Source organism: Aedes albopictus, chromosome 2 (assembly GCF_035046485.1).
Source record: "Aedes albopictus strain Foshan chromosome 2, AalbF5, whole genome shotgun sequence".
Lineage (NCBI taxonomy): Eukaryota > Metazoa > Arthropoda > Insecta > Diptera > Culicidae > Aedes > Aedes albopictus.
Window position 1 is genome coordinate 488,579,619 of NC_085137.1, and position 24,402 is coordinate 488,604,020.

Sequence of the window (24,402 nt, forward strand, 5' to 3'; positions counted from 1 at the left end):
TTCAAATCAATCGGTTTGAAATTGACTGAATTATAGCTGCAAGTGCCCAAAATAGGTACTCCTGCCCAAATGGTCCCAGACCCTATTTTGTGAAAACACTGGTGCAACTGCCCGTACGAACAGCACACGATTTGGTTCGACACCGATCAGTGATGACGGTAATTATCTTTTGCCGTTGAGCGGACGCCTTGCAGTCAAGCCGTCCTTTTCATCGCTGAAAGTGCTCATCACGAGACATAGTTGGCTTGGTATGTGTGCACGTTTGTGTCGGTATATTGGAATGCTTTATCTGCACAGAAAAAAATATGTTATTAAAAATTCAGCCAGAAATCATGCACATAAAGGGAATGCTAGAGCTAGCGCACTTTTACATGAGATATAATGTAAAATTACATTACCATCGTGTAAATTTCCGCCAACCATCGCGTAAACCATCATGGACTCCAACCAGTTACGCGACTATTAGCGGAAATTTACACGATTGTATTGTAATTTTACATGGTGTCTCATGTAAATATGCACTAACTCTAGCATTCCCTTTATGTGCATGATTTCTAGCTGAATTTTACATGAATATTTTTTTCTGTGTGTGTGCTCCACAAGCGTTCGGGTCGGATCGTGTCTATCCATTCCATTCGGTATGGACGAACCTAATAAACGAGCGCGCTGCGACACAAGCAGATGCTTACACAGTTGCGCGATTAAAATACAAATGATGAGCTTTGATGAGCAATCAATCGGTGAAAAATACGGGATATTATATATGCGTACATGGTAATTTTTCACAAAATTGGCCATAACTCAGAAAAGAAATAAAAATGCATTTCAAAAATTTCAGCGAATAAAGCTTATGAAATTACCTTCTTAAATATATATATTTTTTTGAAAATTTTCCGCGATTTCGGGCCTAGTTTTTCTAGCTTTTTTTTATAAATTTTGTGGAAAACTTCACTTCATATTTTGTTAGATTCTTGAGAAAATTTGGTTTTATTATCATTAAAAAACTTTGTTTCTACGATGCTTCGTTCTTAAGTTATGATTTTTCAAAGAAAAGGCTTCTATGTCACATTTGGTCATTTTTCAACAAAATTGGCCATAACTCAAAAACCGAAAAAAAGTACGTTCCAAAAATTTCAGCGATTAAAGCTTATGAAATAATCTCCTCAACAATATATTTTTTTTAATTTCCACGAGTTCGGGAATAGTTTTTCTGGCTTTTTTACGAATTTTCTCAACTGTAGAAAATGTTGTGGAAAACTTTTTCCAGTTCATATTTTTTTGGATTTCTGAGAAAATTTGCCTTCATTTTCTAAAAAAAAAACTTTGTTTCTACGTGTAGTGTATGCGAATACCCTGCGCATTCAAGATATCGATTATCAGAGTTCGTCAATTGTTCGGGTTGTGACGAAATGTTAAGGCGGTTTAATAACCGGTCGAGACCAATAATCAGATCGGTTGATCTTCTGAGTTTATACTGACGTATCAACGTATCCAAACATATCACGGTTATTATTAAAGTCTAAAGTCCGCTGTAATCCACTTCAGTATAAAGCATAGGCCAGACCAAAGTGATTAAAATCAATAGTGCCTAAACCGAAGAGCATTAAACTACGATGCTTCGTTCTTGAGTTATGATTTTTTCAAAGTAAGTGGTGTCTAGGAAAATCGAAAAAATTCCACCTGAGTTGTCCGGGATAATAGACGAACCTGAATTTTTATTCAATTTTTTTGTTCATATATCCATGAGCCCTGCCTATGGGAAAAGTTTCATGAAAATCTGAGACCAATCGGCCCAATTTGTACGATAATAAAAAAACCCAATAGCAACATTGTTCAATATAATACATCAACAATATTACGCCACAATACTCGGAAAATATTGTTAGTGGATTCAACAATAGTTTGCTATATTCAACGAGAATTTTCCATGGAAATTTTCATTTCCTTTGATATTTTCCAGAAGTATTTTCATAATTTTTAAGAACGCATTTAGCAAATCTCGCAGAAATTTCTAACAAGAATACCATATTTTTTTTGCTTTGTGAAATCCTTAAACATTTTAGATATTAGGCAGCTTTTCGGAGATTTTTCCCAACAATTCTTCCGACAAGTCGAACTCATATGGAAAAATGTAATCAGTAATAAATGTGAAAGTACCTAAGAAATTTCTTGTTTTTTTTCTATTCGAAATCCATTTTTTGAATTGCAGAAGTTTTAATTTTTGATTGCGCTGCCATTCGCTATTGTGTAAAAAACGAAGCTACATGATTTTGTAAGGGTGGAAGTGCCCCTTATATTAGCTATAGTAATTGCTCATGGATTTTTTTTTACGAAGAACAAAGTTACGTCACGTCAAAGCTAGCCATTTTGTATTTTTGGAAAACGGCTTCATCACTATTTTCTGAACTTAACTGCATGTAAAAAATTCCATGTAGTGATTCCTACAAAAATTCTTTGACAGATTCCTATACAAAATTATCCGATGATTCATTGATTGGAAAACCATGCAAGGATGAATATCTTCAGAAATTCTTCCAAAAACCCTCCTGATATCTGTTATCTAAACGCATCCTCGACAAAAAAAAAAACCTCCAGGTGTTTTAAAAAATTCTACCAGGAATGCATTCGGAGATTTCTCTGAGAATTCATTCTATTAGAAAAGCCTAGAATTCTTCCATTCATTCAATTAGTCTTGGATTCTTTCAGAATTTTTTAGAGATTACCTCTGGAAGTTACTTAAGAACTTTTTGTAAAACCTTGCCTGGATTCCTTCCGATATTATTCCATGTATTCTTTTAGAAAATTCTCTAGCAATTTCTTTCACGGATTTCAATTGGAAGTTTTGTTTCCAGAAATTCGTATTCGTAAATTCTTCCAAGTCCAAGGAAATCCTCTACGGATCTGATCAGGAATCTTTAAGATTCTTAAAAAAACCAGAATACCCTTCAAATGTTCTCCAAGAACTGTATTAAGTATGTTTAAATGAGTTCCTTCTGAAACTACGCCAAAAATAACTAAAAAAATTGCTAGGGATTTGTTCAAAAAATTATTCGGAAATTTCTTCAGAAATTTTTTAGGAACTTTCAGATTTCATAAAAAATATCTTAAAAGATTCTTTCATAAACTCTCTCAATGTTTTTTTTTTTTCAGAATTTTTCACAGTCATTCCAAGGAAAAAATGCTTGAGAAATTTCTAGAGGGATTCTTGGAGAAATTCGTGGAAGGATTAGTGAAGGATTTTTTTGTCTGCAGAAATCCCTGCAGAAGTGGAAGGCTAAGGTATTCGTGGATTTCCTGAACAAACCCGTCAATAAGTTTCGGAGGTATCCCTGGAGGAATTTCTTAAATAATCCTTGGACAAACTCCTGGAGATACATCTGGAGGAATTCTCAAAAACTTTCTTGTACAATTTCTGAAGGGATATGTTAACAAAAATCCCAGAACTACCACCTATAGAAATTTCCAAACGAAACCCTTCAGATATAAAAAAAAATCCTAGAAGAATTCCTTAGAGAACCACTAGAAGTTTATAAAAAAAAGACGGAATTTCTGAAACGACACCTGGAAGAATTATTATTATTATTAGCTTTACTTTTGAGATTTTTCAGCCCGAGATTGGTTTATCTTCACACCTGGAAGAACTGGAGAAACCTCTGTGGGTATTCATAGAAATTCCTGAATTATTTGAAAACAATCCATGCAAAATGCTAAGGAATAGATTCTGGAGTAACTTCTGCATGAATTTCTGAAAGCATATTTCATAATATTTGAATAAATGTAAAGCATTTCCTGGAAGAACTATTGGAGAAACTCCCTAAAAGTACTGCCAGAAGTATCTTTTAAGTTTTTTTTTAGGAATTTGTAAATGGATGCTCAAGAAAATCCCGGAATTAGTGGAGTATTACTTCAAGGAATTTCTGGAGAAATTCAAGCAATAATTTTTGGAAATGTTTTTGGAATAACTTCTGAATTTCTGAGGGAAAACCTTAAATGCATTTCTGTAAGAATCTCCGTATCTCTGTGAAAGAAATTCTCCTGTAATTGCAACTCTTCCCCCAGAGAAATTCGTAGAAGAATTTCTTGAAAATTTATTGGGTGATTTTTTGGTGAAATGCCTTAAACTCTTGGAGAAAACTCTGACAATATTCTTACGCATACACGCATGAACGTCTGTAGGAATCATCAAAGGAAATTAAAAAAAATCTCTTAAGGAATCTCAGGCGCTATTTCTGAGTAAGCCCGTGGGTCAGTTTCAAAATATGTGTTTTGATAAATTTCATGAGTAAATCCTGAAGAAGTCCAAATTAAAATTGCTAATGGGATTCCTGATCGAATATCTGTAGGAATTTCTGAAAATAAAATAGAAATACATGGACAGGAATACATTCTTAAGGGATACCTAAAGAAATCTTTAAATAAATTCTTGCTAAAATCATTCAAAGAACTCCTGCAAGTATTTTCTTTCTGTAAAAAATCCGGAAAAAATTTCGATAAAACCTGGATAAATTCCCAAAGGTATTTCTGGCGCTGTCCCTGGAGGTAGCAGCAAAGTACATTCTTGCGATAATTAAAGAAAAATTTCGTGAAGTATCTTTCCGGAGTAATTCTTAATTAACTTCCAACATCCAAAAACAATCCTTAACCACCAAAATTTGTTTCTGATTTTCCTAAGACCCCACGGTTGAGAAATGCCTTGAAAATTCCAGGTTTTCCAAATATTTATTCAACTAGTAGACAGCTTGCTCCTCATTTGAATGCATATTTAAACTTTCGCCACTTTTATCGAGTGTCTATTTCGACTCCGTTCTTTTTGAATCCTCCGACAGTATCACTATAAAAAATCCTTTTCAACTGAGAACCCGATGTTGCATCATCAATACTCAAAGATTTCTGATCAATACCATCAAAGAGCCCCATAGTTTTCTACAGTGGCGATTCACTAATCTCAAATCTACCTGTGCACCAAGTAAAAATTCTTGAATTGTTTGAACAAATATGCTTGTAATAATTAAAAAATGACGAGAATTTCTGCTTTCACTCATTTCTATTTCTATTTTGATCATAAATTCCCTGCAATTGCAAGTTCTAGTGTCGGTGCACAGGTAAAAAGTAAGGTTACGCGACGCCACTGGTTTTCTACTAGATTTAAGAAAATTGAAGAAAACAATATTTTTTGTTTCATTGCGCAAATTAGCATAAGCATTATGCAAGTCGCACAAAATCGTAGGTTGTACTAGTCTCAGACCGCTGTTATGAGAATCGCCTCCTTCCCGTCCGTTACTAAAGCACAGATATTTGGGGCTAATCACTGACTTTAAGACAAGATTGACGCAATCCTCCAACGGTCGAAAGCTGTCCTGACCATGTCCTGTCCATGACCATGGTTTGACACCTAAGAAAGCTACAGGGGATGGCCAAAATATTTGGGATAGGCAACTTTTTTTTTCTCTCATAATAAAGTTCAACATGCTGCACGGTGTCAAAATTTCGATTATTATCGAACTTTCATGTACCTCGGGTTTTTCTTCATAGAATGTTAGAATTTCGGCTATAATGTATAAATGCAAAATTTGAAAATATTCTATCGGGGAAAATTTGAGTTGGCTGAGTTTTTGGCAATTTTCCATACTAAAATTCAATAATTACTATTTTAGCCCAAAAAAACGTCCCATACAAAATGTATGGAAAAATTTTCGCCGATGAAATATTTTCTAGTTTTCCGATTATGAATATATAGCCCAAATACTAATCATTTTCGAAGAAAAATCCGAGGTACATGAATGTTCGATAATAATCGAAATTTTGACACCGTGTGCTGTAACTTTTTATAGAGTGCATCAAAAATTCTCAAATTTTGACTGTTTGTCAACCTATTATATGTGCATCATTGGTACAAATTTGAGCTCGATTGGTTAATATTTCGCGAAGCTAGAACCACAGACAAACAGACATAACACTCTGATGATTCCCATCGAACATCGATTTAACGGTCTATTTAAAAATTTGATAGTTGGCCAACTGGCCATCCGTGGCGCTCGCATCGTTTTTGTTGGAGTTAGACGTTTGCCCACTACCGCCACCTAGTTGATGGTCGGCCAAACTCAATCCTTTTAGCATTGGGCGAACATGTTGCCGTGACAATGATGTGAATCGAAAAATGTACGAAGTGTTACGTCTGTTTGTCTGTGCTAGAACCGTTCTCGTAAAACACTATTTTTTAGGCAACTAGTTTTTGTGCCGTCTCGGAAACCAGTGAACCGAGTTGAATGAAACTTTGAGCGTTTATCAACAATATATTATTGCTTGAAAATTCTTCAAAACATAAATACTTTTCAAAAGTTGAAAAAAGTTATGATTGACAATTTAAGGATCTTTCTCGAAAAAAATGTAAATTTTTCACATCTATGTCATTAAATTTTATTTTTGAGGTCCAAAGATTTTCTACTTCTGTTCTGAAGATATCTATAATGAGATATATTAGAGCCCATTTAGATTAAAGGAAGAACACATTTTATTTTTTTTTTTTTGCGGCATTGTAAATTTGACTCATTTTCCTCTATATGGGTGAAAATGTCAATACATCATAACTTTTCTCAACGTTTAAAAAGTACCTTTGTTTTGATAATTTTTCTAAAATCAATATATTATTAATAATCGATCAAAATTTCATTCAATTCGGTTCACTGGTCTCCGAGATAAGACAGCTCAAAAATTAGTTGTCAAAAAATAGTGTGTTACGAGAACGGTTGAGCCTCGCGAAAGGTTAACCAATCGATCTCAAATTTTTACCAATGATGCACATAAAACAGGTTGATAAGCAGTCACAATTTGAAAATTTGTTATGAACTCTATGAAAAGTTTAAGCATTTTGTACTTTTTTGTGAGAGGAAAACATGTTGCCTATCCCAAACATTTTGGCCACCCCTTGTATGTAGAAACCTCTTCGTCCTCTCAGGTCTAGGTGTCTCGGGAATTTGGGTGTTGCTTTGCTAGTGTAGAAGGAAATAAAACTGCCGAGAATATTCAAAGTCTCTCTATTATATTATAAGCTCTTGTGAGTAGGTTGGAAAACATTTTTGAGTATTTCTAGCGGAACCCTATCTGACAATCTGACATGCACAAATATTGCATTACTTCTGCTGTCAAGTGCAATCCTGTACATAATAAATTTCAGAGAACTTGAGTCTACGAAAATTACAAGCCACAGCAGACAGCCACACATATTGGCACCGAAATTTATTTAGAAACACCACTGCTATTGCCATTTTACGGTGCTGTCTAGGCCTGAATAATGTCTATGTGCCTTTTGCAGATTCGTCATATTTGGGATGACATACAGTAGATCATAGGTGGCACTAGGAACACAAACGTATCAGGGGTAGATTATTTACCAGACCTCCTTCCTTCCGCAAGCTGCCAGTGATGAAAAAACCTAGCCATATGTATCCCGATCCGTAGTTTTTCTTTTGGCAACTGCCAAGTTCTCGACATCTCATTCATGCCAATTACCATAGAGCGGCAGTCGAGTATCCCTCCCAACACATGTGAGACGAACGTTCCTGGCACACGTGAGCATCCCACCCAGATGATTTTTGTTTTTCTTCTAAATCGAATTCAGTTTCAGCCATCGCGAATATTCACACATCTCATCGTCGGTCGTCGCCGATGGTATCAATCGAATGGAAATTTCCCAGCCTAATCAAAGAACGGAATGGTTTGACGCTCTTTCAAACCTTAAATCTGCTTCTGGTGAAGGCACATCGATGCCACTTCGGAAATTTTTTAAAGTACGCATATAAATAATCAAGTAAGAAAAGTAAGCTATATTGGGTTTGATCTTTTTGAACCTTACGGGCTCGATCAAAATGTCCTTATCTCCGTTGCTGAGATGTAATGGGGAAGTATTACAGAGAGTGTGTGTATGATCAGAAAACTTCGACCCACCCTATTCATTATTTATCTTGACTTTTATAAATGTAGACCGCACTTTCTTTGTGCAGTATCCAATCAGTGGTTTCCTATGGAAGTGATTAATTTTGACAGTTTGTGTATTTTTCACTTTCGCCATCAGACAGCGAAGAAAATTTGTCTTATGCACAACGCCACTACTCTAGTGCGCTCCAAGCACGTTGCATATACTCACTCTTTGTTATTTACGGGGGGTAAATTACTGAGTGTCTAGGTGATGAGATGGCGTTTTTCCCATTTGGCAACGAAACTGCAATCTGCTGAAAGAAAATAGACGATTCCTAAATTTTATTTTTTGCCAAAGACGTGTCCCTCGCTGATTTCCTAGAACAACTCTGTGACTGCACTCATTTTGGGATGTTCAGCATCGTTTATCAGCAGCGAATTGTGATTGACACTTCCCACGCAGCCAACGCCACGCCGCGCCACCAGGATGGATGATTTGGGTGGTTCTGTGGTTCCCTTGACCGTTTGAATCATCTTTCTTCATTGGAGGTAGCGTGATGACGAGTGCGCTGGCTGACGGGTGTTTATTTTGGTTAGTTTGCGACCGTTTCGGGCAGTCACCTTGCTGAAAATGAAGCGTTGTGGTATGGAACTTTGCGAATTGCTCGTGCTCGGTGCAAGTAAATTGACTCTGGTACCAGATGCAAAGCTTTCCTTGAATTATTTCACGATAATGAGCATTTTCTGCAGTAACGAATCCCGCTGCAACCTTGCAGCTGGCCGATTGTCCTATGAATGGTTCCATACGTTGTCTGTCAACGGCTGCAATCTATCCTTCACTCAGCAAGCACTTTTTTATTCGCAAACCGCATTTATAATTGGAACACGTGCCCGTTATTCATTCCGTTTGTGCAACGTTCTCAACCCGCTCCATCATAATCTTCATAAATGATGATGATCCATTAACCATCCCTTAGCGAAGGAAAAGACAGTTTTAAGGTCACGCCTTCATCCGGTTTCGCTTCGAATATTGATGGGACCCAGTGAGGTCAAGAACGGCAATCGGTTCATTAGCCATCGCACGTCTGCTAGACGGGCGGATGCTCCGATGCTAGGAAGAATATTGCGGGCGCGTATTTTTATTCGCCAAAATCATCCAACCCCCTCGAACGCGCGGAAACTTGTCAAACAGACGGATTTTCTCGTCACCAAGCGAAACGAATGAATATTTCCGTCCAAAAGTGCATCCCGCTACGCTGGCTGTGTTGCGCTATAATTTTACAACGACAAAAATATCAACAAGCTGCCGAAAACGAGCAGCAATTTCATTCAGCTCGTTAACAAAATATTAAACGATTTTGCTACGTTGATTGGACTTGAAATCACTTTATTATTGTTTTCGTTGTTTTTGCACTCCTGTTTAGAGTTAAATCATTAGCGGTGCCCCACATTCTCGGAAGATAGGTGCTCCATATGCCACGAGACTTCTTTCGACGGCACATGTTTATAAGATCCGTCAGAGCGAAAAAAAAATTAGCAGACTGAATTAATTTATCCTGAAATAACACAACGATGCTCTTTTTTGTTTCTTTTTCTTTAGTTGGTGTGATAGGTGATAAAATTATTCTTCCTTAAATATTTATACTTATTAAACGTTTCATTTTAATCTTATTTTGGGGTGATGATTTGTACGCTGACGGGTTGAGCTCATAAAGTAATACTTTCTTTTCTCATGGTCAAGCTTTGAGTATTTGAGTAATTGTCATCCGTTTATCCATGTTTGTAGTGGTTGTAAAATACTTTATATTTTATACTGGTTAACCGTGCTCTTTCAGCTTCCTTCAATATGACAATCATACCCTGTTCATGCGTATTTTGTCCATTTCAAAACTATTGGCGAATAAAAGATGAGGTTATGTCGTAAAAATATTAACTTTTAAAGGTACAGTTAGGATTCGTTATACACGGTGCCACCCACTTTACGCCCACCGCAATTTCTCTGTTGTTTTTCAACCAATTCAGTTAATTTTAGGAAAATATTTAGTTTTCGACATGCCGCAGTTACATACAAAAATTGAGCTCAATCGGCTGTAAGACAGTCGAAAATTCGCGTTGAGCGTAAAGTACCACTCACCGTGTATAACGAATACCTACCTTGATACCTTGTTGACTCAGAGTAACTTTACTCTAACGCCGAGCGTATAGTAGAGCACCATCTTCGTCGGTCTTGGGCGATGTTCCTCCAGTTTCCCCGAACGTGTAGGGTTCGTAGCTCTTCTTCAACCGCGTGCAGTCCACGAAGTCGCCTACCTCTACCGGGTTCTCTGCTGAATATTGTTTTCGCTTTTCTTTCTCCGACATTCGCACTACATGTCCAGCCCACTGAAGTCTACCGTATTTTATACGTTTCACAATATTCGCATTTTCGTATACTTGGTACCGTATTACCCCGCTAATACGACACCGACTGCTGTCGTATAACCGGGGTAAACTTTTAATTCGACAAACTGGTCACCCTACACCACCATGCTCATTGAAATTTGTTATGAAACATAATTTTATCAAATATTGCGGTGGCGCGAATGAAAAGCTCGTTCTTTCTACGATTGTTACCATCCTCAGTTCATTCCGGTTGGTCTCCAGGCGGTTTGGGTGTTGAATAGCACCAACTCAGAACTTCCGAAATCTGCGACTGCAAGAGGAGTTGCTGCGGGTGCGAGTATAAGCGCAATATCAAGCTGTTTTGCATTTACAGTGTACATCGCTGTGACATTTGAACACTTTTTAATTCGACATGTGTCGTATAAGCAGGGTACGAATTAAAAAGTGTCGTATTAAAACGTGTCGAACCAGACGGGTAAGACGGTACAACTCGTGATTCATGCGTCTGCGCCACACTCCATTTTCTTGTTTCCCACCGAGAATTGTCCGCAGCACCTTGCGCTCAAAAACTCCAAAAGCTTTTCGGTCTACCTCCTTTAACGTCCACGCTTCGTGACCGTAGAGGGCAACCGGAAGAATCAGCGTCTTATACAGAGCGAATTTTATTTGCGTTTGCAAGTTACGGGACCTGAGCTGGCTACGCAATCCGTAAAAGGCCCTACTCGCAGCTGCAATACACCTTTTCACTTCACGGGAAACGTCATTGTCACATGTCACAAGTGTTCCAAGATAAACAAATTCTCCAACAACCTCAAACACTTCCCTATCAATCACTACCTCAGCACTAACACCACTAGGCCTGCTTCTGTCTCTACCCGCTATCATGTACTTCGTCTTGGTAGAGTTAATCGTCAAGCCTATCCTCGCTGTCTCTCTCTTCAGAGGAGCATAAGCTTCCTCCACTGCCCTACGATCGATGCCGATGAGATCAATACCGTCCGCAAAACCGAGGAGCATGTGCGACCGTGTGATGATAGAGCCATTCCTCTGCACGCCTGACCTCCTAATCGCTCCTTCGAGTGCAATGTTGAACAATAAATTTGAAAGAGCATCCCCCTGCTTCAATCCATCCAAGGTCACAAACGGCGTAGACACTTCGTCCGCGATCCGAATACTTGATTTTGATCCATCCAGCGTTGCACGTATCAGCCTACTTAGTTTCGCCGGAAAACCATGTTCTGACATTATCTGCCAAAGCTCATTTCTTTTCACTGAATCGTACGCTGCTTTAAAATTAATGAACAGATGGTGAGTCCGCAAGTTATATTCCCGAAATTTATCTAGGATCATCCGGAAGATAAGCATTTGATCCGTCAGTATCTTATACGCCGAATTTAAAAGGGTAACCCCTCTGTTATTGGCACACTCCAGTCTGTGCCCTTTCTTGTAGATTGGGCGTATGAGGCCATCCAACCAGCTGGTGGGCAATATATATAACGAATACTGACTGTAAAAGGTAGACGGCACAACGCATGCGATCGATCGGCAATGCGATTCGTAAGTGACTGTGCATACCTACACTGTGGTGCATAATTGATTGGACAAACGTCGATTTTCATACAAAATGGACAAGTTTGAGGTGCTGTAACTATGGTTTGCTTTGACGGATTGGGCTCAATATTTACACGGAACTACTAATATACTGAATTTATGGTGTACGAAACATAAAATGTTTTCGTTCACAGGCCTGGACGCGACAAGGCGTTGAAAAATGTGCAAAAGTGTTCGGACAGCGGCACGTGTGTAAATCAAAGGTGTTCCTCGTGTATCACCTGAGACCCTCCGAAACACCTGAAAACGCCTGCGTAATGCTTCTGAAATCCATCGAAAAAGCTCTGAAGCTTACAGAAATGTCTCCGAAATCCGCTGGCAACACCCATGGATCCCGTGTAACCCACCTGAGACCTGCGTAATGCCTCTGAAACCCACCGAAACGCCTCTAAGACCCCTTTAAGGACAAACGTCTTAAAATCCCGCTTCAACAGTACATCAGAACTTCAAACGCACAAATCTCAAGAAGCAAGGGGCACACAACAGTGCATTTTATTTTTCTGTTCTTGATCACTTGTAATTAGCTTAAAATAAGAAGATCAGGTGCGCTGGTTCTGTTTACGAAGAGATTTGTGCCCTCGAAATCGTGAATAAGCGCCAAAGTCGGCCATTGTGGCGGCCATTTTAGGATTCTAACAAGTCCGTCCTTAAAATGCCCTTGAAATCTCCTGAAAAGCCCAAAGACCTCATGGTACTTCTTGGTATCTTTTGAAACCTCCTGAAATGTCTTTGCGACCCCCTAAAGCGCCTATGAAACCCCTGAAGCCCTCTGAGAAGACTCTCAAAACCTCGTTATCTTGGATTCGCAGAGGTAATCCGTAATAAAATGTCTATGGTAATTCTAGCAGAAATCATTTGGCGCTGTCCATAAACTACGTTTTTGGCCATCTAAGAACCCCCCTCCCCCCTCGTAGACTTTTGTCCATACAAAATTTTTGAAATTTGTATGGAGCGTAGACTTTGACCAAATTTCCCCGTCCCCCTAAGAATCTACGTAGTTTATGGACAGGCCCTTTTAGAAACGTCTAATTAAATATACACTAATAGAATAAATAGTATTCTATTCAATTTCATACACTAAAACCTCAATTTAAAGGGTGTCCCGACCCAAATTGCGCCACGGAAGATAGTGTATAACTTTTGATTGCATGCATCAAAATGGCTGGTTTTTTAACCAGCAACAGTATACTATGTGTAGATGATGCCATACAAATTTCATCAGAATCGGGTAAGTATTGACGGAGATATCTGCGACGCGAGAATATTAGATTTTTGGGATCTTGTACACTCATTCTGCAAATGGTTCAGGCTATAACTTTACTGTTAGTGTGTCAAATCGTTTGAAAATTTGACTATAAATTTTCAACATAATATATATTAAGTGGAAAAATGTTCATTGAAATCGGTTGAGAACTTATTTTTATAAAATTCAAAACTCAAACCGCTTCAGAGTGAATTTTAGGCACTTCTTAACAATTTTAGGATTCGTTTGCACTATTTCAACTATAAAACTGTCAATAATGCTGCGATTCTCTATAAAACTTGACAGTGTTAACCTTATATAATAACAGGTTTTCAATCAAATTTTGAGCCATTTTTGCTTTACACTATCAAAGTTAGAAAACTTTAAATGTCACAATACAATAAAACAATTTTACGTAAGCATTGCAGATGTGTCTCTCTTGCATTTTTCGATGGTGACCATCGGCGGCCAGGGGCGTTTGTAGGGGAGAGGAGGGAGGTTACAGGGTACCTTCAGGGGATCCCAAGGGGTTTCAGAGGAGTAGTAGGAGATCTCAGGGGCGTTTCAACGGGGTCCCAATGGGTTTCAGGGGGATACCAGGAGGAGTTTTCGGGGTTTTCGGAGTATCTCAGGTGCGTTACATGGAGTCCGAGGAAGTTTTAGGGGGGGTTTGGAGGCATTTCAGGATGTTTCTGAGCATTTTCGGTGAGATTCGGAGGCGATACGGAAGCGTTACGAAGGAGTTTTCGGGGGTATCGGAGCGTCGCAGGTGCGGTATTTCAGGAAGTTTCAGAGCGTTTTCGGTGGGATTCGGGGGCGTTACGGCAGCGTTATGGAGGAGTTTTCGGGGTTTCGGAGCGTCTCAGGGGCGTTACATGGGGTCCGAGGAAATTTTAGGGGGGTTTTGGAGGCATTTCAGGATGTTTCTGAGCATTTTCGGTGAGATTCGGAGGCGTTACGGAAGCGTTACGAAGGAGTTTTAGGGGGTATCGGAGCGTCGCAGGTGCGTTACATGGGGTTCGAGGGGGTTTTAGGGGGATTTCGGAGGCATTTCAGGATGTTTCAGCTCATTTTCGGCTGGATTCAGAGGCATTATGGAAGCATTACGGAGGAGTTTTCGAGGGTTTATGTCGTTACGGAAGCGTTACGGAGAAGTTTTCGAGGGTTTCTGAGTGTCTCAGGTGTGTTAACTCCCTGAAACGCACCTGAAAACCTCTTGAAACGCCCCTAAAATGCCGTTGTAAAAAGTACAACACCACCAAAAAACCTCGCTTGTCGTATGCAATTGTTAATTCATTCCGAGTAAAATTAGTTTAAAGTTATATAGACTGTTTCAGAAATTATAAATACACTTTGTTTATTAAACTAAATGGACTGTTCTAATGATTTTTACCAACTTCTTTCAGAGTATAGCATATTGTACTCCATATTTTTATATTTCCTTTCAATTGTCTTGATATTTTAAAAAACAGTCAAGTTCTCTAAAAAACAACTTAATTTTTCAAATTTGCATTTGCACAAAGGTGTTTTTTAATAATTTCAACATGATTTATCACTGAATAACTAAAAATATCTTATTTTTAACACATTCGCTTTCTCAACAAGTTGTCTAATGAATGCCTTGATCAAAATTTGGGAAAAATCGATAAAGGCATTTCTACAACATTTTTTTTTCGGAGTTTTTATTTTTTAAGGTTTTCTACGTAACATAAGAATTACCACACAGTTTCTTAGCTGTCCTGAACGCATTTAATCTAAACAAACTTATTTTTTCAGCTCATTCGTTCCTTCAGATGGCAAAGCTTGTCATATCATAAAAACAAATGCAGTAAGCAGTAATTAAGACATTCGTTTGCTTAACGTTTATTGCTACTGGTGATGTTGAGAAATTTGAAACAAAAAATTTTGTATTGAGAAGGCCCGTAATGGTGGTTCTTGATCAAATATTCCAGTATTACTCTTACCAATCGAAAAATATTTTTTATTATCGATACAGCAATTTTTATTGTGCTTGGAAATTAAATATTTTATCTGTGAGATTTTTTTCTTTTCTACTATGCTACATCTTTTGACCACTTTGTTCAACTTCAAATTTTAATCATCTAGTTTACAGAGCCCTATTTTTTTTACTTTTACCAGAAACATCAACAAAATTGGTATTATTTGCTTCATTAGCATGTTTACTATAAGAGCTAGAAGAAACTTTTTTGGATATTGTGCGCAAATTGAAATGGCAGTTAATCGTTAGTGTATTTATAATTTCTGGAACAGTCTATAAAAGCGTTGTAAGTTATGTAACTAATGACGGTGGCCACAGCTACCGTTGGCTGAAGAGAGGGTCACAGAAGGTGACCCTTCCCAGCGGCTAACGAGACTCTGTATTTACCCTCAATCCCAGGGTCGGCACGCTTATCCTATCTATTTCGCGGATTCAGGAAAACACTTGAGCTGCCTTTTTCACACTCCTGTTTATTCTTCCAAACATTGTGCACTTCCTCTCTATCTTTCCCTAGCTCTCTACTTTCACTCTACTTCCACCCACTTTCTTAAGACTAATCTGACCTTCTGTCTTCGGGGCCCCTTTCTGCTGCTGCCGCCATCATCCACCGATTCTCCCATGTCCGTTGCGACTTTTGCCGCCCAATCGAACCGGAGTGTCTGCGACCGCTGGAGAACGGGCCTCAGGTTGGTCCTCGGCCTGGAGTAGCGAATGGCCGGATCTTCATCTGCCCAAGTCTTCGCCGGATGTCTTCACGGCGGAGGGTGACCCATTCTAGGGTTAGGGTTCACCTCTTGCTTTGTGGTAAAACCACGGTAATACTACGGGGTTCTGTGTCCTTAGATTCCTACACACACAATAGACACACAGTGGACACTTCGCATCGAACTTCACTAGTGTCGATCACTTGGGCAAATGGCCGTTTCTTCGGTCAATCCAAGATCTCCAAGATCATAATGGCCTTCCTTCGCTACCACCGTCTACGTCCATGTTTCAGACAAGGCAGAGTCATCTGGTGGCTAATGTGGCAGGATGATGGTAGCTGCTATTTATGGCTGCGTCCTTTTCGGGTGACCAGTAACACAGAGTGGAAACACACAACACAAACACTTTCCTGAATTTAATTTAACAAACAGACGAATACTATTCTAGACCGCGACAAACTCTCACAAACCTACTGAGAGGGTACTACGAACCGTTACAGTTATAAGTTTATAATGATTTGAAAATCTTTGCTAGAATTTTTAAAAAGTTTCCAAGCAGAATTCCGAATAGCGTTTCCCAAGAATAGTTTCTGAAAGAATTCCCGAAATAAAAGAATTGATTGAAAACAACATTCAAGGCAATTTTGGAGTTTGCGTAATAATTGTTCAAACTAGATTAATTGAAATATTTTGGACGGATGGAATGGAAGGACCAGTTAAAAAAGAATGAATAATGTGTAATCAAATTTGAGAATTCATTTTTGCAAAATATAAAAATTTAATTATTCTTAAACTTGAAAAGATTATTTCTGAAGAATTTCTTATAATAGGAATTCATGGATACATTTTTCACAGTACGCGTAAGGAATTAGACTGTAGAGTAAGGTGGGGCAAAAGTTGAAAATTCAATATTTTTCAAAAAACCAAAGTAGATATGAGTAAAAGAATACCATCTGGTGATTCTACCATCCATGAGCTAAAACTTTGCTGAACAAAGTTACACCAAATGTCTTTTCAATTTTAAGTTACAATACTTTTTGTATGTGTGTGTCTTATTCGAATCTAGTATTTGTGGAATTTCGCTAACCGTAGCACACTATTTTGACACTTTGATAATAGGAATACGTGAAACCAATTAATATTTGATGTTAAAACTAGAATACACTTTTAAGTTCGATCTGGATTATACTCAAATCAGGGTTAAATTTACTACATCAAAAATTAGTAGTTTTCCGCCTAATTCAGATAAAACAACATTTTTTTCAACTTTGATCGAATTTTCTCACTAATTCAGATTTTGCAGACATTTTGCAGAATTTGAGGTTTTTACGTTAAGTTGCCACGTGACTCGAACTCTTGCCCCACAATTCGAACTTTTGCCCCACTATGTGTAAAATATGATTTCCAAATCTTTTTTTACAAAAAGTTATACATCTTCAAAATATACCTAGTTACCCCACAAAATAAAATATCGAATTCGATTCCATTACAATTCCATTCCATGTGTTGGAAGGACCATCGCATATTACATTTTTTTTTATCAAGAACCCAAATTTTGTCATAACTTTTCGAAATATTTATCAATTTTCATAATTTTTGGAGTGAAAGACTGTTTTTCAAAAAGGCTTCGAAATAATTTGAATTGAGCTCAAAAACTTCAAAAGAAACTCTTTCCCCACTCGAACTTTTGCCCCACTTTACTCTATTCTTGATAGCACTCTCGAAGTGTTAACTATTTAATTCCTCATAGTCGTTTTGGGGATTTCTAACTGCAAATGGTCTGTTCCAGAAGCATCACCATAAAATTTGAGAGAACTTTGAACAACATCTCAGAAAGATTTGCTAATGAAATTGAAGAGAAATGAACAGAGCAGAGCTTCTGGAAAAATTGCTTTAAGAAAAAAATATTTCATGGGATTTTAAAAATATTTTGGCAGACTCCGTAGCTTGAAGGAACAGAAGCGCCCATCTAACGAATTGGGAGTCGTGAGTTTCGAGTCCCATTGGAGTACGTGGATTTCTTTTCATAATCCAAATCTCAATTCATCTAGCACATGTTTCTGTTGTGCACATGGATGTCAAAGCATTTTCAACAGTATAATTTCCCCTCATGGCTTGGTCAGTCAAAGCAAAATCAAGAAATTGACATTTGTCACTCCAGATATGTTTTGGAAAAAAAATTAGTAAGATTTTTTGCAACATAAACCAAGCTGAATTATATGGCCAAGTTTCAGGCAATTTGGTCGACAAAAACCTCCCATTACGAAAAGAACAAACCTGCCGATGATACCATAAGTTACCCTATGTCACTGTCACATGAATTTTCTCGGTCATGTATCTATTGTTGTTTCTCTTCTTGAACAGACGCTGTATTTTTGTATAATATTATGCTATATTTGTTTATATTCTTTTCCACTCTTAGAGTGATTAAGTGAGGGCTTTCATTTCCAATAATTTCTTATTAAACTAGCTGTACCCGGCAAACTTTGTCTTGCCTACTGCGTTTTTTTGACGTTTCAAGTCCCTAGCCAAGCGCCCAAGTCCCCGTTCAATGTATATGAAAACCCGATTTTTAAAAACTCTCAATTTTCTCATGGTTTAGGCCTCATAAACCTTCCTTGGGTGAAAACTAACTGAACAAAATTTAAACGATCCAAATCGGACCACCCGTTCGCAAGTTATGCGCGGTCCCACGTATGCCACTGCATCTATATATATATAAAAATGCAGTGGCATACGTGGGACCACGCATAACTTGCGAACGGAAGGTCCGATTTTGGTCGTCTTAGTTTTGTTCTGTTAGTTTTCACCCAAGGAAGGTTTATGAAGCCTAAAACATGGACAAATTGAGAGCTTTCGAAAATCGATTTTTTATATGTACCTCTTCCACCGGGGACTTGGGCTTGGCTAGAAACTTGAAACATCAAAAAACGCAGTAGGCAAGACAAAGTTTGCCGGGTACAGCTAGTTTTTATATATATAGATTGAATATCGATATGAATGTGTATATATATTTTTCTCTTATTAGAATTCCAAAAAAATCTCCAATATATAAAGGCTATAGTCTGGTTTACAAGTAGCAGCAGTATTTGCTATCTTAAATAGACAACTTAATTTTTCTGACATCCCATGCCAAAATATGTATTTATTATTACATATTATATATACCGAAATCTGTGTATATTCAAGTCAAGAAAGAAGCGCAAAAAACATGCTAAAACAGCTGTATCAACGCATCAGCTGTCAGCTGTAATCTTTTTTGAAAACTAGGAATCCACGTGCCCCTTTCAGACTCACCGAAAAGTCGGAAGTCAACAGCTACGCTAAACACAGCGAAAATCATAATATTCTATTAAGTCACCATCATCACCTCGACAGTTGTGGTGGCAAGGAAAAAAAAACAAAATAAAATAGATATCCGCGCGCAGACAGGAACACGATGGCAAAAACTCGCGCCAAAAGTCATCCCGCCTCAGTTACGCGGCCATCGCTCCATGACAAAATGAGAAGAAAGCAGTCGAAATGGTTTCTTAGCTAACCGAAAAGTGAAACATGTGTATGACTTCTCTTACGAGAGAAATGCGATATGTATATTTGAAATGTATTCTATAGTAATGACATCTTCCGGTGAAGATTTGCAGTGTAAAGATTTCTTCGTAGTAGCAACAGATGGCAGCACACGGTGAACTGGAAAAAGCTTAACTATTGATTTGAATGGTGCGCATGCCTTAACTATTAAGTGCAGCGAGTTTCTCACGGATTCACGATTCTGCGCAAAGCAGCAAAACGATAGAAGCGCCGGACTTACCCGAATCGTCTCAAAGGAATTCGCGACAAAATATTTTATTCAAAAACAAATTTTGGCGTCACTTTCGACGTCGATGGATTGTTGGCTGACGTTACGCTGTTTGAAATACCCTCGCGAAAATAATAACCTTTTCAAAGATTGTTATCGTTGAGCTCAATAATGTACGGAACGCACGGTAACTGTTTTGGCGCCGACATTCTGGACACTGATCGTTAAACGGGGAAGCTATGTTTTATCTTTTCTCCTTTAACACTGATCATCGTCACTTAGTTTTACAGTATCCGAAACTTGATAAGAAATCAACTATCTCCACTTACCTTGGACCCGTCGGCTTCGGCGTCTTTGCCCTGCAGTTGGCTGCTCCGGCTGTAGTAGTCTTGAAATCGTTGATAGCGGTACAACAGTTGGCTGTTTTCGATCGATTCGCATGGATGCTGGTGGTGCGGGTGGTGCAGGTGGTGATGATGGTGCTTCACCACCGGGCCAGCACATTCGTACTCAGCCTGGGGTCGGTACGAAGCGGGTGGCGAAGGGGGCTGTGCTGCTGCCGCGGCGGCGTTCGATGATCTCCGGCTGATGGCCGACGAGAGCTGAAGGATTTCGTCCTTGGTGGAGTACGCTTCGCCAAAGTCTGGGTTGGGTGGTGGACGGGCGGTAGGGAAGAAATAGGACCTCTTTTAGAACATTTTCTTCGGTATGGGTAATTCGCCCAACAGTAATTGAGACCGTTTTGTATTCGACACAGATGGCGGTAGTCACAGCTGGCAATTAATACACATGAAAATTGGCCACAGAAACCATACTAAATTATTACTGCAGTTGGATGTTATTTATTACCTACATTTTATGAGAAAGAGAGACACATCTTTTATTTTAGAGACACTTTCAACACCTTATTAACTATTCACGTTTACAGTCACACAAATACACATCAAAACGGGGTACGAAATTTTGTTGGAATGTTTACAAAAATGTTTCCTGCGCTGCACTTCCTCTAGTCTATAGTCCACACCGCGAAATAATTCCGCGACATATAGCCGAAGTGGTCGGGCGCACAGTGTTTATGTCTTTTCGCCGCCGGGTTTCATCATTTTGGCGGTTTGATCTGGCGGCTTCAGTAGATTCTAATTTACGATTACCATGCGCGGTCAAGTGGTGGTAATGGCTGATTTTTTTTGTTGTGAATTACGGTAGGATTTTTCATAGATATTTGACCGTGTTCTATATGTATCCAGTTGGAGTGCTGCTTATTTTTCAAAAGTTAATAAAAATTGGAATTCGTGTGCTCTTCTAGATTCAAATCACATAAATAGAGAAACCTCCGAGTTTGATCCAAAAATGTTGATGTTTGAAGGTGACGCATACGCCTCAAAGTTGTATTTTCGAGTAATAAAATGGTTTCACTTTAATTGTCATAACTTTCTCAATTTTCAATCGATTTTCAATTTCGTAGCATGTTTTCTTTAAAATCTTATTATATTTTTTAAAATAGAGATTTTTTTAAAAAAACCTCGTTAAATAAAAGTTTTTTAGGTTTTTCTCTATTTTTTCTAGATTTCTATAGACGTTCCTCCGAGGGACTTACTAAAATTACTACAGCAGTTTCCTCCGGTGTTCCTCCAGGAACAGTGGCGTAGCAAGGGGGGGTGCGGAGGTGCGGTCCGCACCGGGCCCTCGAATGCAAGGGGCCTCCAAATCAGTGAAGGTTCCTTACACTAGTTTGAATGAAGTTCTTTAAATAGCGAAAGTTTGCTACAAGTATAAGTTCAATACTTGCTGATCTGCTGATAGGTATGTAGGGGCCCCTGCGTGAAATTTTGGAATGGGCACACAGATGGCTTATTTGAAGTCCTATCATTAACAATTCGATGATTGCTCTTTGAACCTACAGGGGTCCAAAAATACAAGAAAAAATGTGCTAGAAATCAAAATATAATTTTACGAAATTCAGTACCGATATGGAAGTAAAATTCATGAGCATAATGAAAATGTCATAATAAGTATCATCCCAACTACAAGACTAAACATAGCTGTTCACTTAGCTTGAGGTAGCAGTTGAAATTCAGGGGTCTCATTTATTAAAGTTAAGATCTGAACACATGTCACGTCAAAACTGTAATAACAACAGTTTGTTGATAAGTTTTACTCTCGTATAAAAAATGCAATCAACGTATTCCAACTATTTCATCGAGTACTTCTTACATATTCCTTGAAGGGTTTCTGCGGGAATTCCTTCAGTTAAGGTCCTTGTCTCTGGGGATATCTTTTACGATTTATCTAACTCCTGGAGCTCTACAAAAATCCTCTAAGATTAACTTCAGAACTTTTTTCAGGGATTACTTCAGAAATTCCTCTAAGCATTGATTTTGGAAAGCTTACAATGATGCATTCTTTCAGGAACTCCTCCAAGCATTCCTACAGAAACTTCTCAAGAAATCCTTCAGAATTCCTTCAAGGATTTTTTCCGGCATTTCTTCAAACATTTGTTCAGGACTACCTCTTCGAATTTCTTCATAAAATCCTACAAGGATTATGTCATGAAGTCCTTCAGATGAACCTTAAGGAATTTCTAATAGGATTCCTTTAGACATTTATCCAAATCTTGTAGGAGTTCCTCATGGGAATTATTTTTCATGAATTTCGGAGATCACGCTTGGAGCCATACCTGAATGGTCCTTGGAAGATTTTCTAAAGGAATTGTGGAGGTATTCCCGAAGGAATTCTTGTAGAAATGTTTGCAAGAATTTTTGGAGGAATTTTTAATGGAATCTTTATCTTGATGAATTCCAAGACGTATTCGGAAAGAATCATTGGGTTGAGTTTGCAGGTATCTTTGATGACATTCTTGAAGGATTACTACAGTACTATGTAGTAGTACTAGAAGTACAATGAGTACATTGAGGATTTAGGTAAAGAGTTCCTGAACAAATTTTGAAAACAAAGAGATTTTTGGAAGAGCTAATGATGACATGCCTATTATTTCTCAAAGAAATCAATGCCGGAAACCTCAATGAATTCCTCTCAAATTCTTTGGAGCAAATCGAAAAACCAAAAAGATCCTGTATATTTGAAGGAATTTATGCAGGAGGCCTTGGGGAAAATTCTGTATATTCAAATCCTTTGGGGACGATGAATGTGTTCATACTTGTAGGATTATCTGAAAAAAAAATTAAAAAAATCCTTGAACGAATCTTTGTATTGTAGCTTGAAAAAAAAATCCTTGGAGAAAAGATTAAATCTTCACTGAACTTCCATAAAGGATTATTGAACGAATTGTGAAAAAGAACTTGCAAAAATCGCATAAGGAATTTTTGGTCGATTTCCTACAGCAATTATTGAAGGAATTATGACGAAATCCCTGCAGGTATAACTAAAGAAATGCTTGAACAAATTCTTAAGAAATCCTTCGAAGAACTTCAAAAGAAATTCTTGGAGATTTAAAAAAAAAGAATTCCTAAAGGATTCAAGAAAAACCGTTTGAGGCATTGCAAAAAGAACTTCTTGGAGATTTGAAAAAAAAAAAAAAGAATTCCTAAAGGACTCCAAAATTGCTGAAGTTATTATGTGAGGTAGCCCCAAAAGAATCATTTGTGGAAATCTTAAAAAAAAACTTTTTGTAGAATTCATGGGCATACATACAGGGTGTTAGGTTCGTGAGTGCAAACTTTTTAAGGGGCGATAGTGGACCAAAAATGGTGAGAAAAATTGTTCTACGCATATGGCAAATCTCAACCGTTACGTAGTTATTGAACTTTACATTTTTTTACTTTTATTGCCTTAAACTGGCTATAACTTGAAAATGGTCAAACTTTTCTCAATTTGTATACCCTTATTCGAAAGATTATTGAATTTTCTATCAAATCACATCTTTGGATCGATTGGTTTAGTTAAATAAATAAGTTTTCTAGAGCAAATAGCTCGAAAGTAGTGTGTTTTAATTTGTTTTTGTCAATTATCTTTGAAAAAAAAGCATAATAATTTTAAATTCTTACTTAGGCAAAGTTGTGGCCCTTGTCCCATTCTACAGTTCGTTTTTTGACACCAAACTTCTAGCTCTTAGGGACTGTCCATTAATTACGTAAGGGTTAATGGAGGGAGGGGAGGGGGTTTGCAAAATCTTACGAGTCATACAAAAATATTTTGGGTTTCATACAAAAAATCTTACAAGGGGGGGTGGGGGTGTAGAACAATTTTTTTTCACCATTTTTGATCTTCTATCGCCCCTTAAAAAGTTTGCACTCATGAACCTAACACCCTGTATAATTGAAGAAATTGCTTCAGAAACGCATGGAGGAGTTTGTAGCAACTTTCGAAGGAAATCTTAGAAAAAATTTGTAAAGAAGTCCTTGAAGTAATTCCTAGATAAGTCGTAAAATATATTCAAGAAAAAGTTCTTGGAGTTCCTCACTTGGAACAAATGCTTCATGAAATCGTAATAATCATTTATAAAAGTTTCGTGAAGGGAATCCGGACGAAACTGGTGTTCCTGATGGAAACTTTGTAAGAGTACCTGAAGGATTCATTGAAAGAATCACAGTAGAATTTTCTGGAGGAATTTCTGTTAGAATTCTGGAAGGAAATTTATTTTATTTTTTTATTAGAATTTCTGATGTATTTCTTCGGAAATTTCTTTTGGATTTTTTTCACCAATTACTTTGGAAATCCGTGCAGCAATTCGTTAAGGAATATGTTGATCCCTTCAGCAAATACTCTAAAAAATTTCTTCGGAAATTCCTTTGGG

The 24,402-nt window shown here is 37.9% G+C and overlaps 1 protein-coding gene across 4 annotated transcripts in view; it reads right to left on the reverse strand.

Annotated features, from left to right (window-relative positions):
* The window catches only part of LOC109623145 (obscurin), a 191,007-nt gene that overhangs the window by 129,927 nt on the left and 36,678 nt on the right, over nucleotides 1-24,402 (reverse strand). For all 4 annotated transcript variants that reach the window (XM_029870612.2, XM_029870611.2, XM_029870613.2 and 1 more), the window contains exon 3: nucleotides 19,979-20,292. In XM_029870612.2, the coding sequence (XP_029726472.2) occupies nucleotides 19,979-20,292 (314 nt within the window). The remainder of the gene's footprint in view (nucleotides 1-19,978; nucleotides 20,293-24,402) is intronic.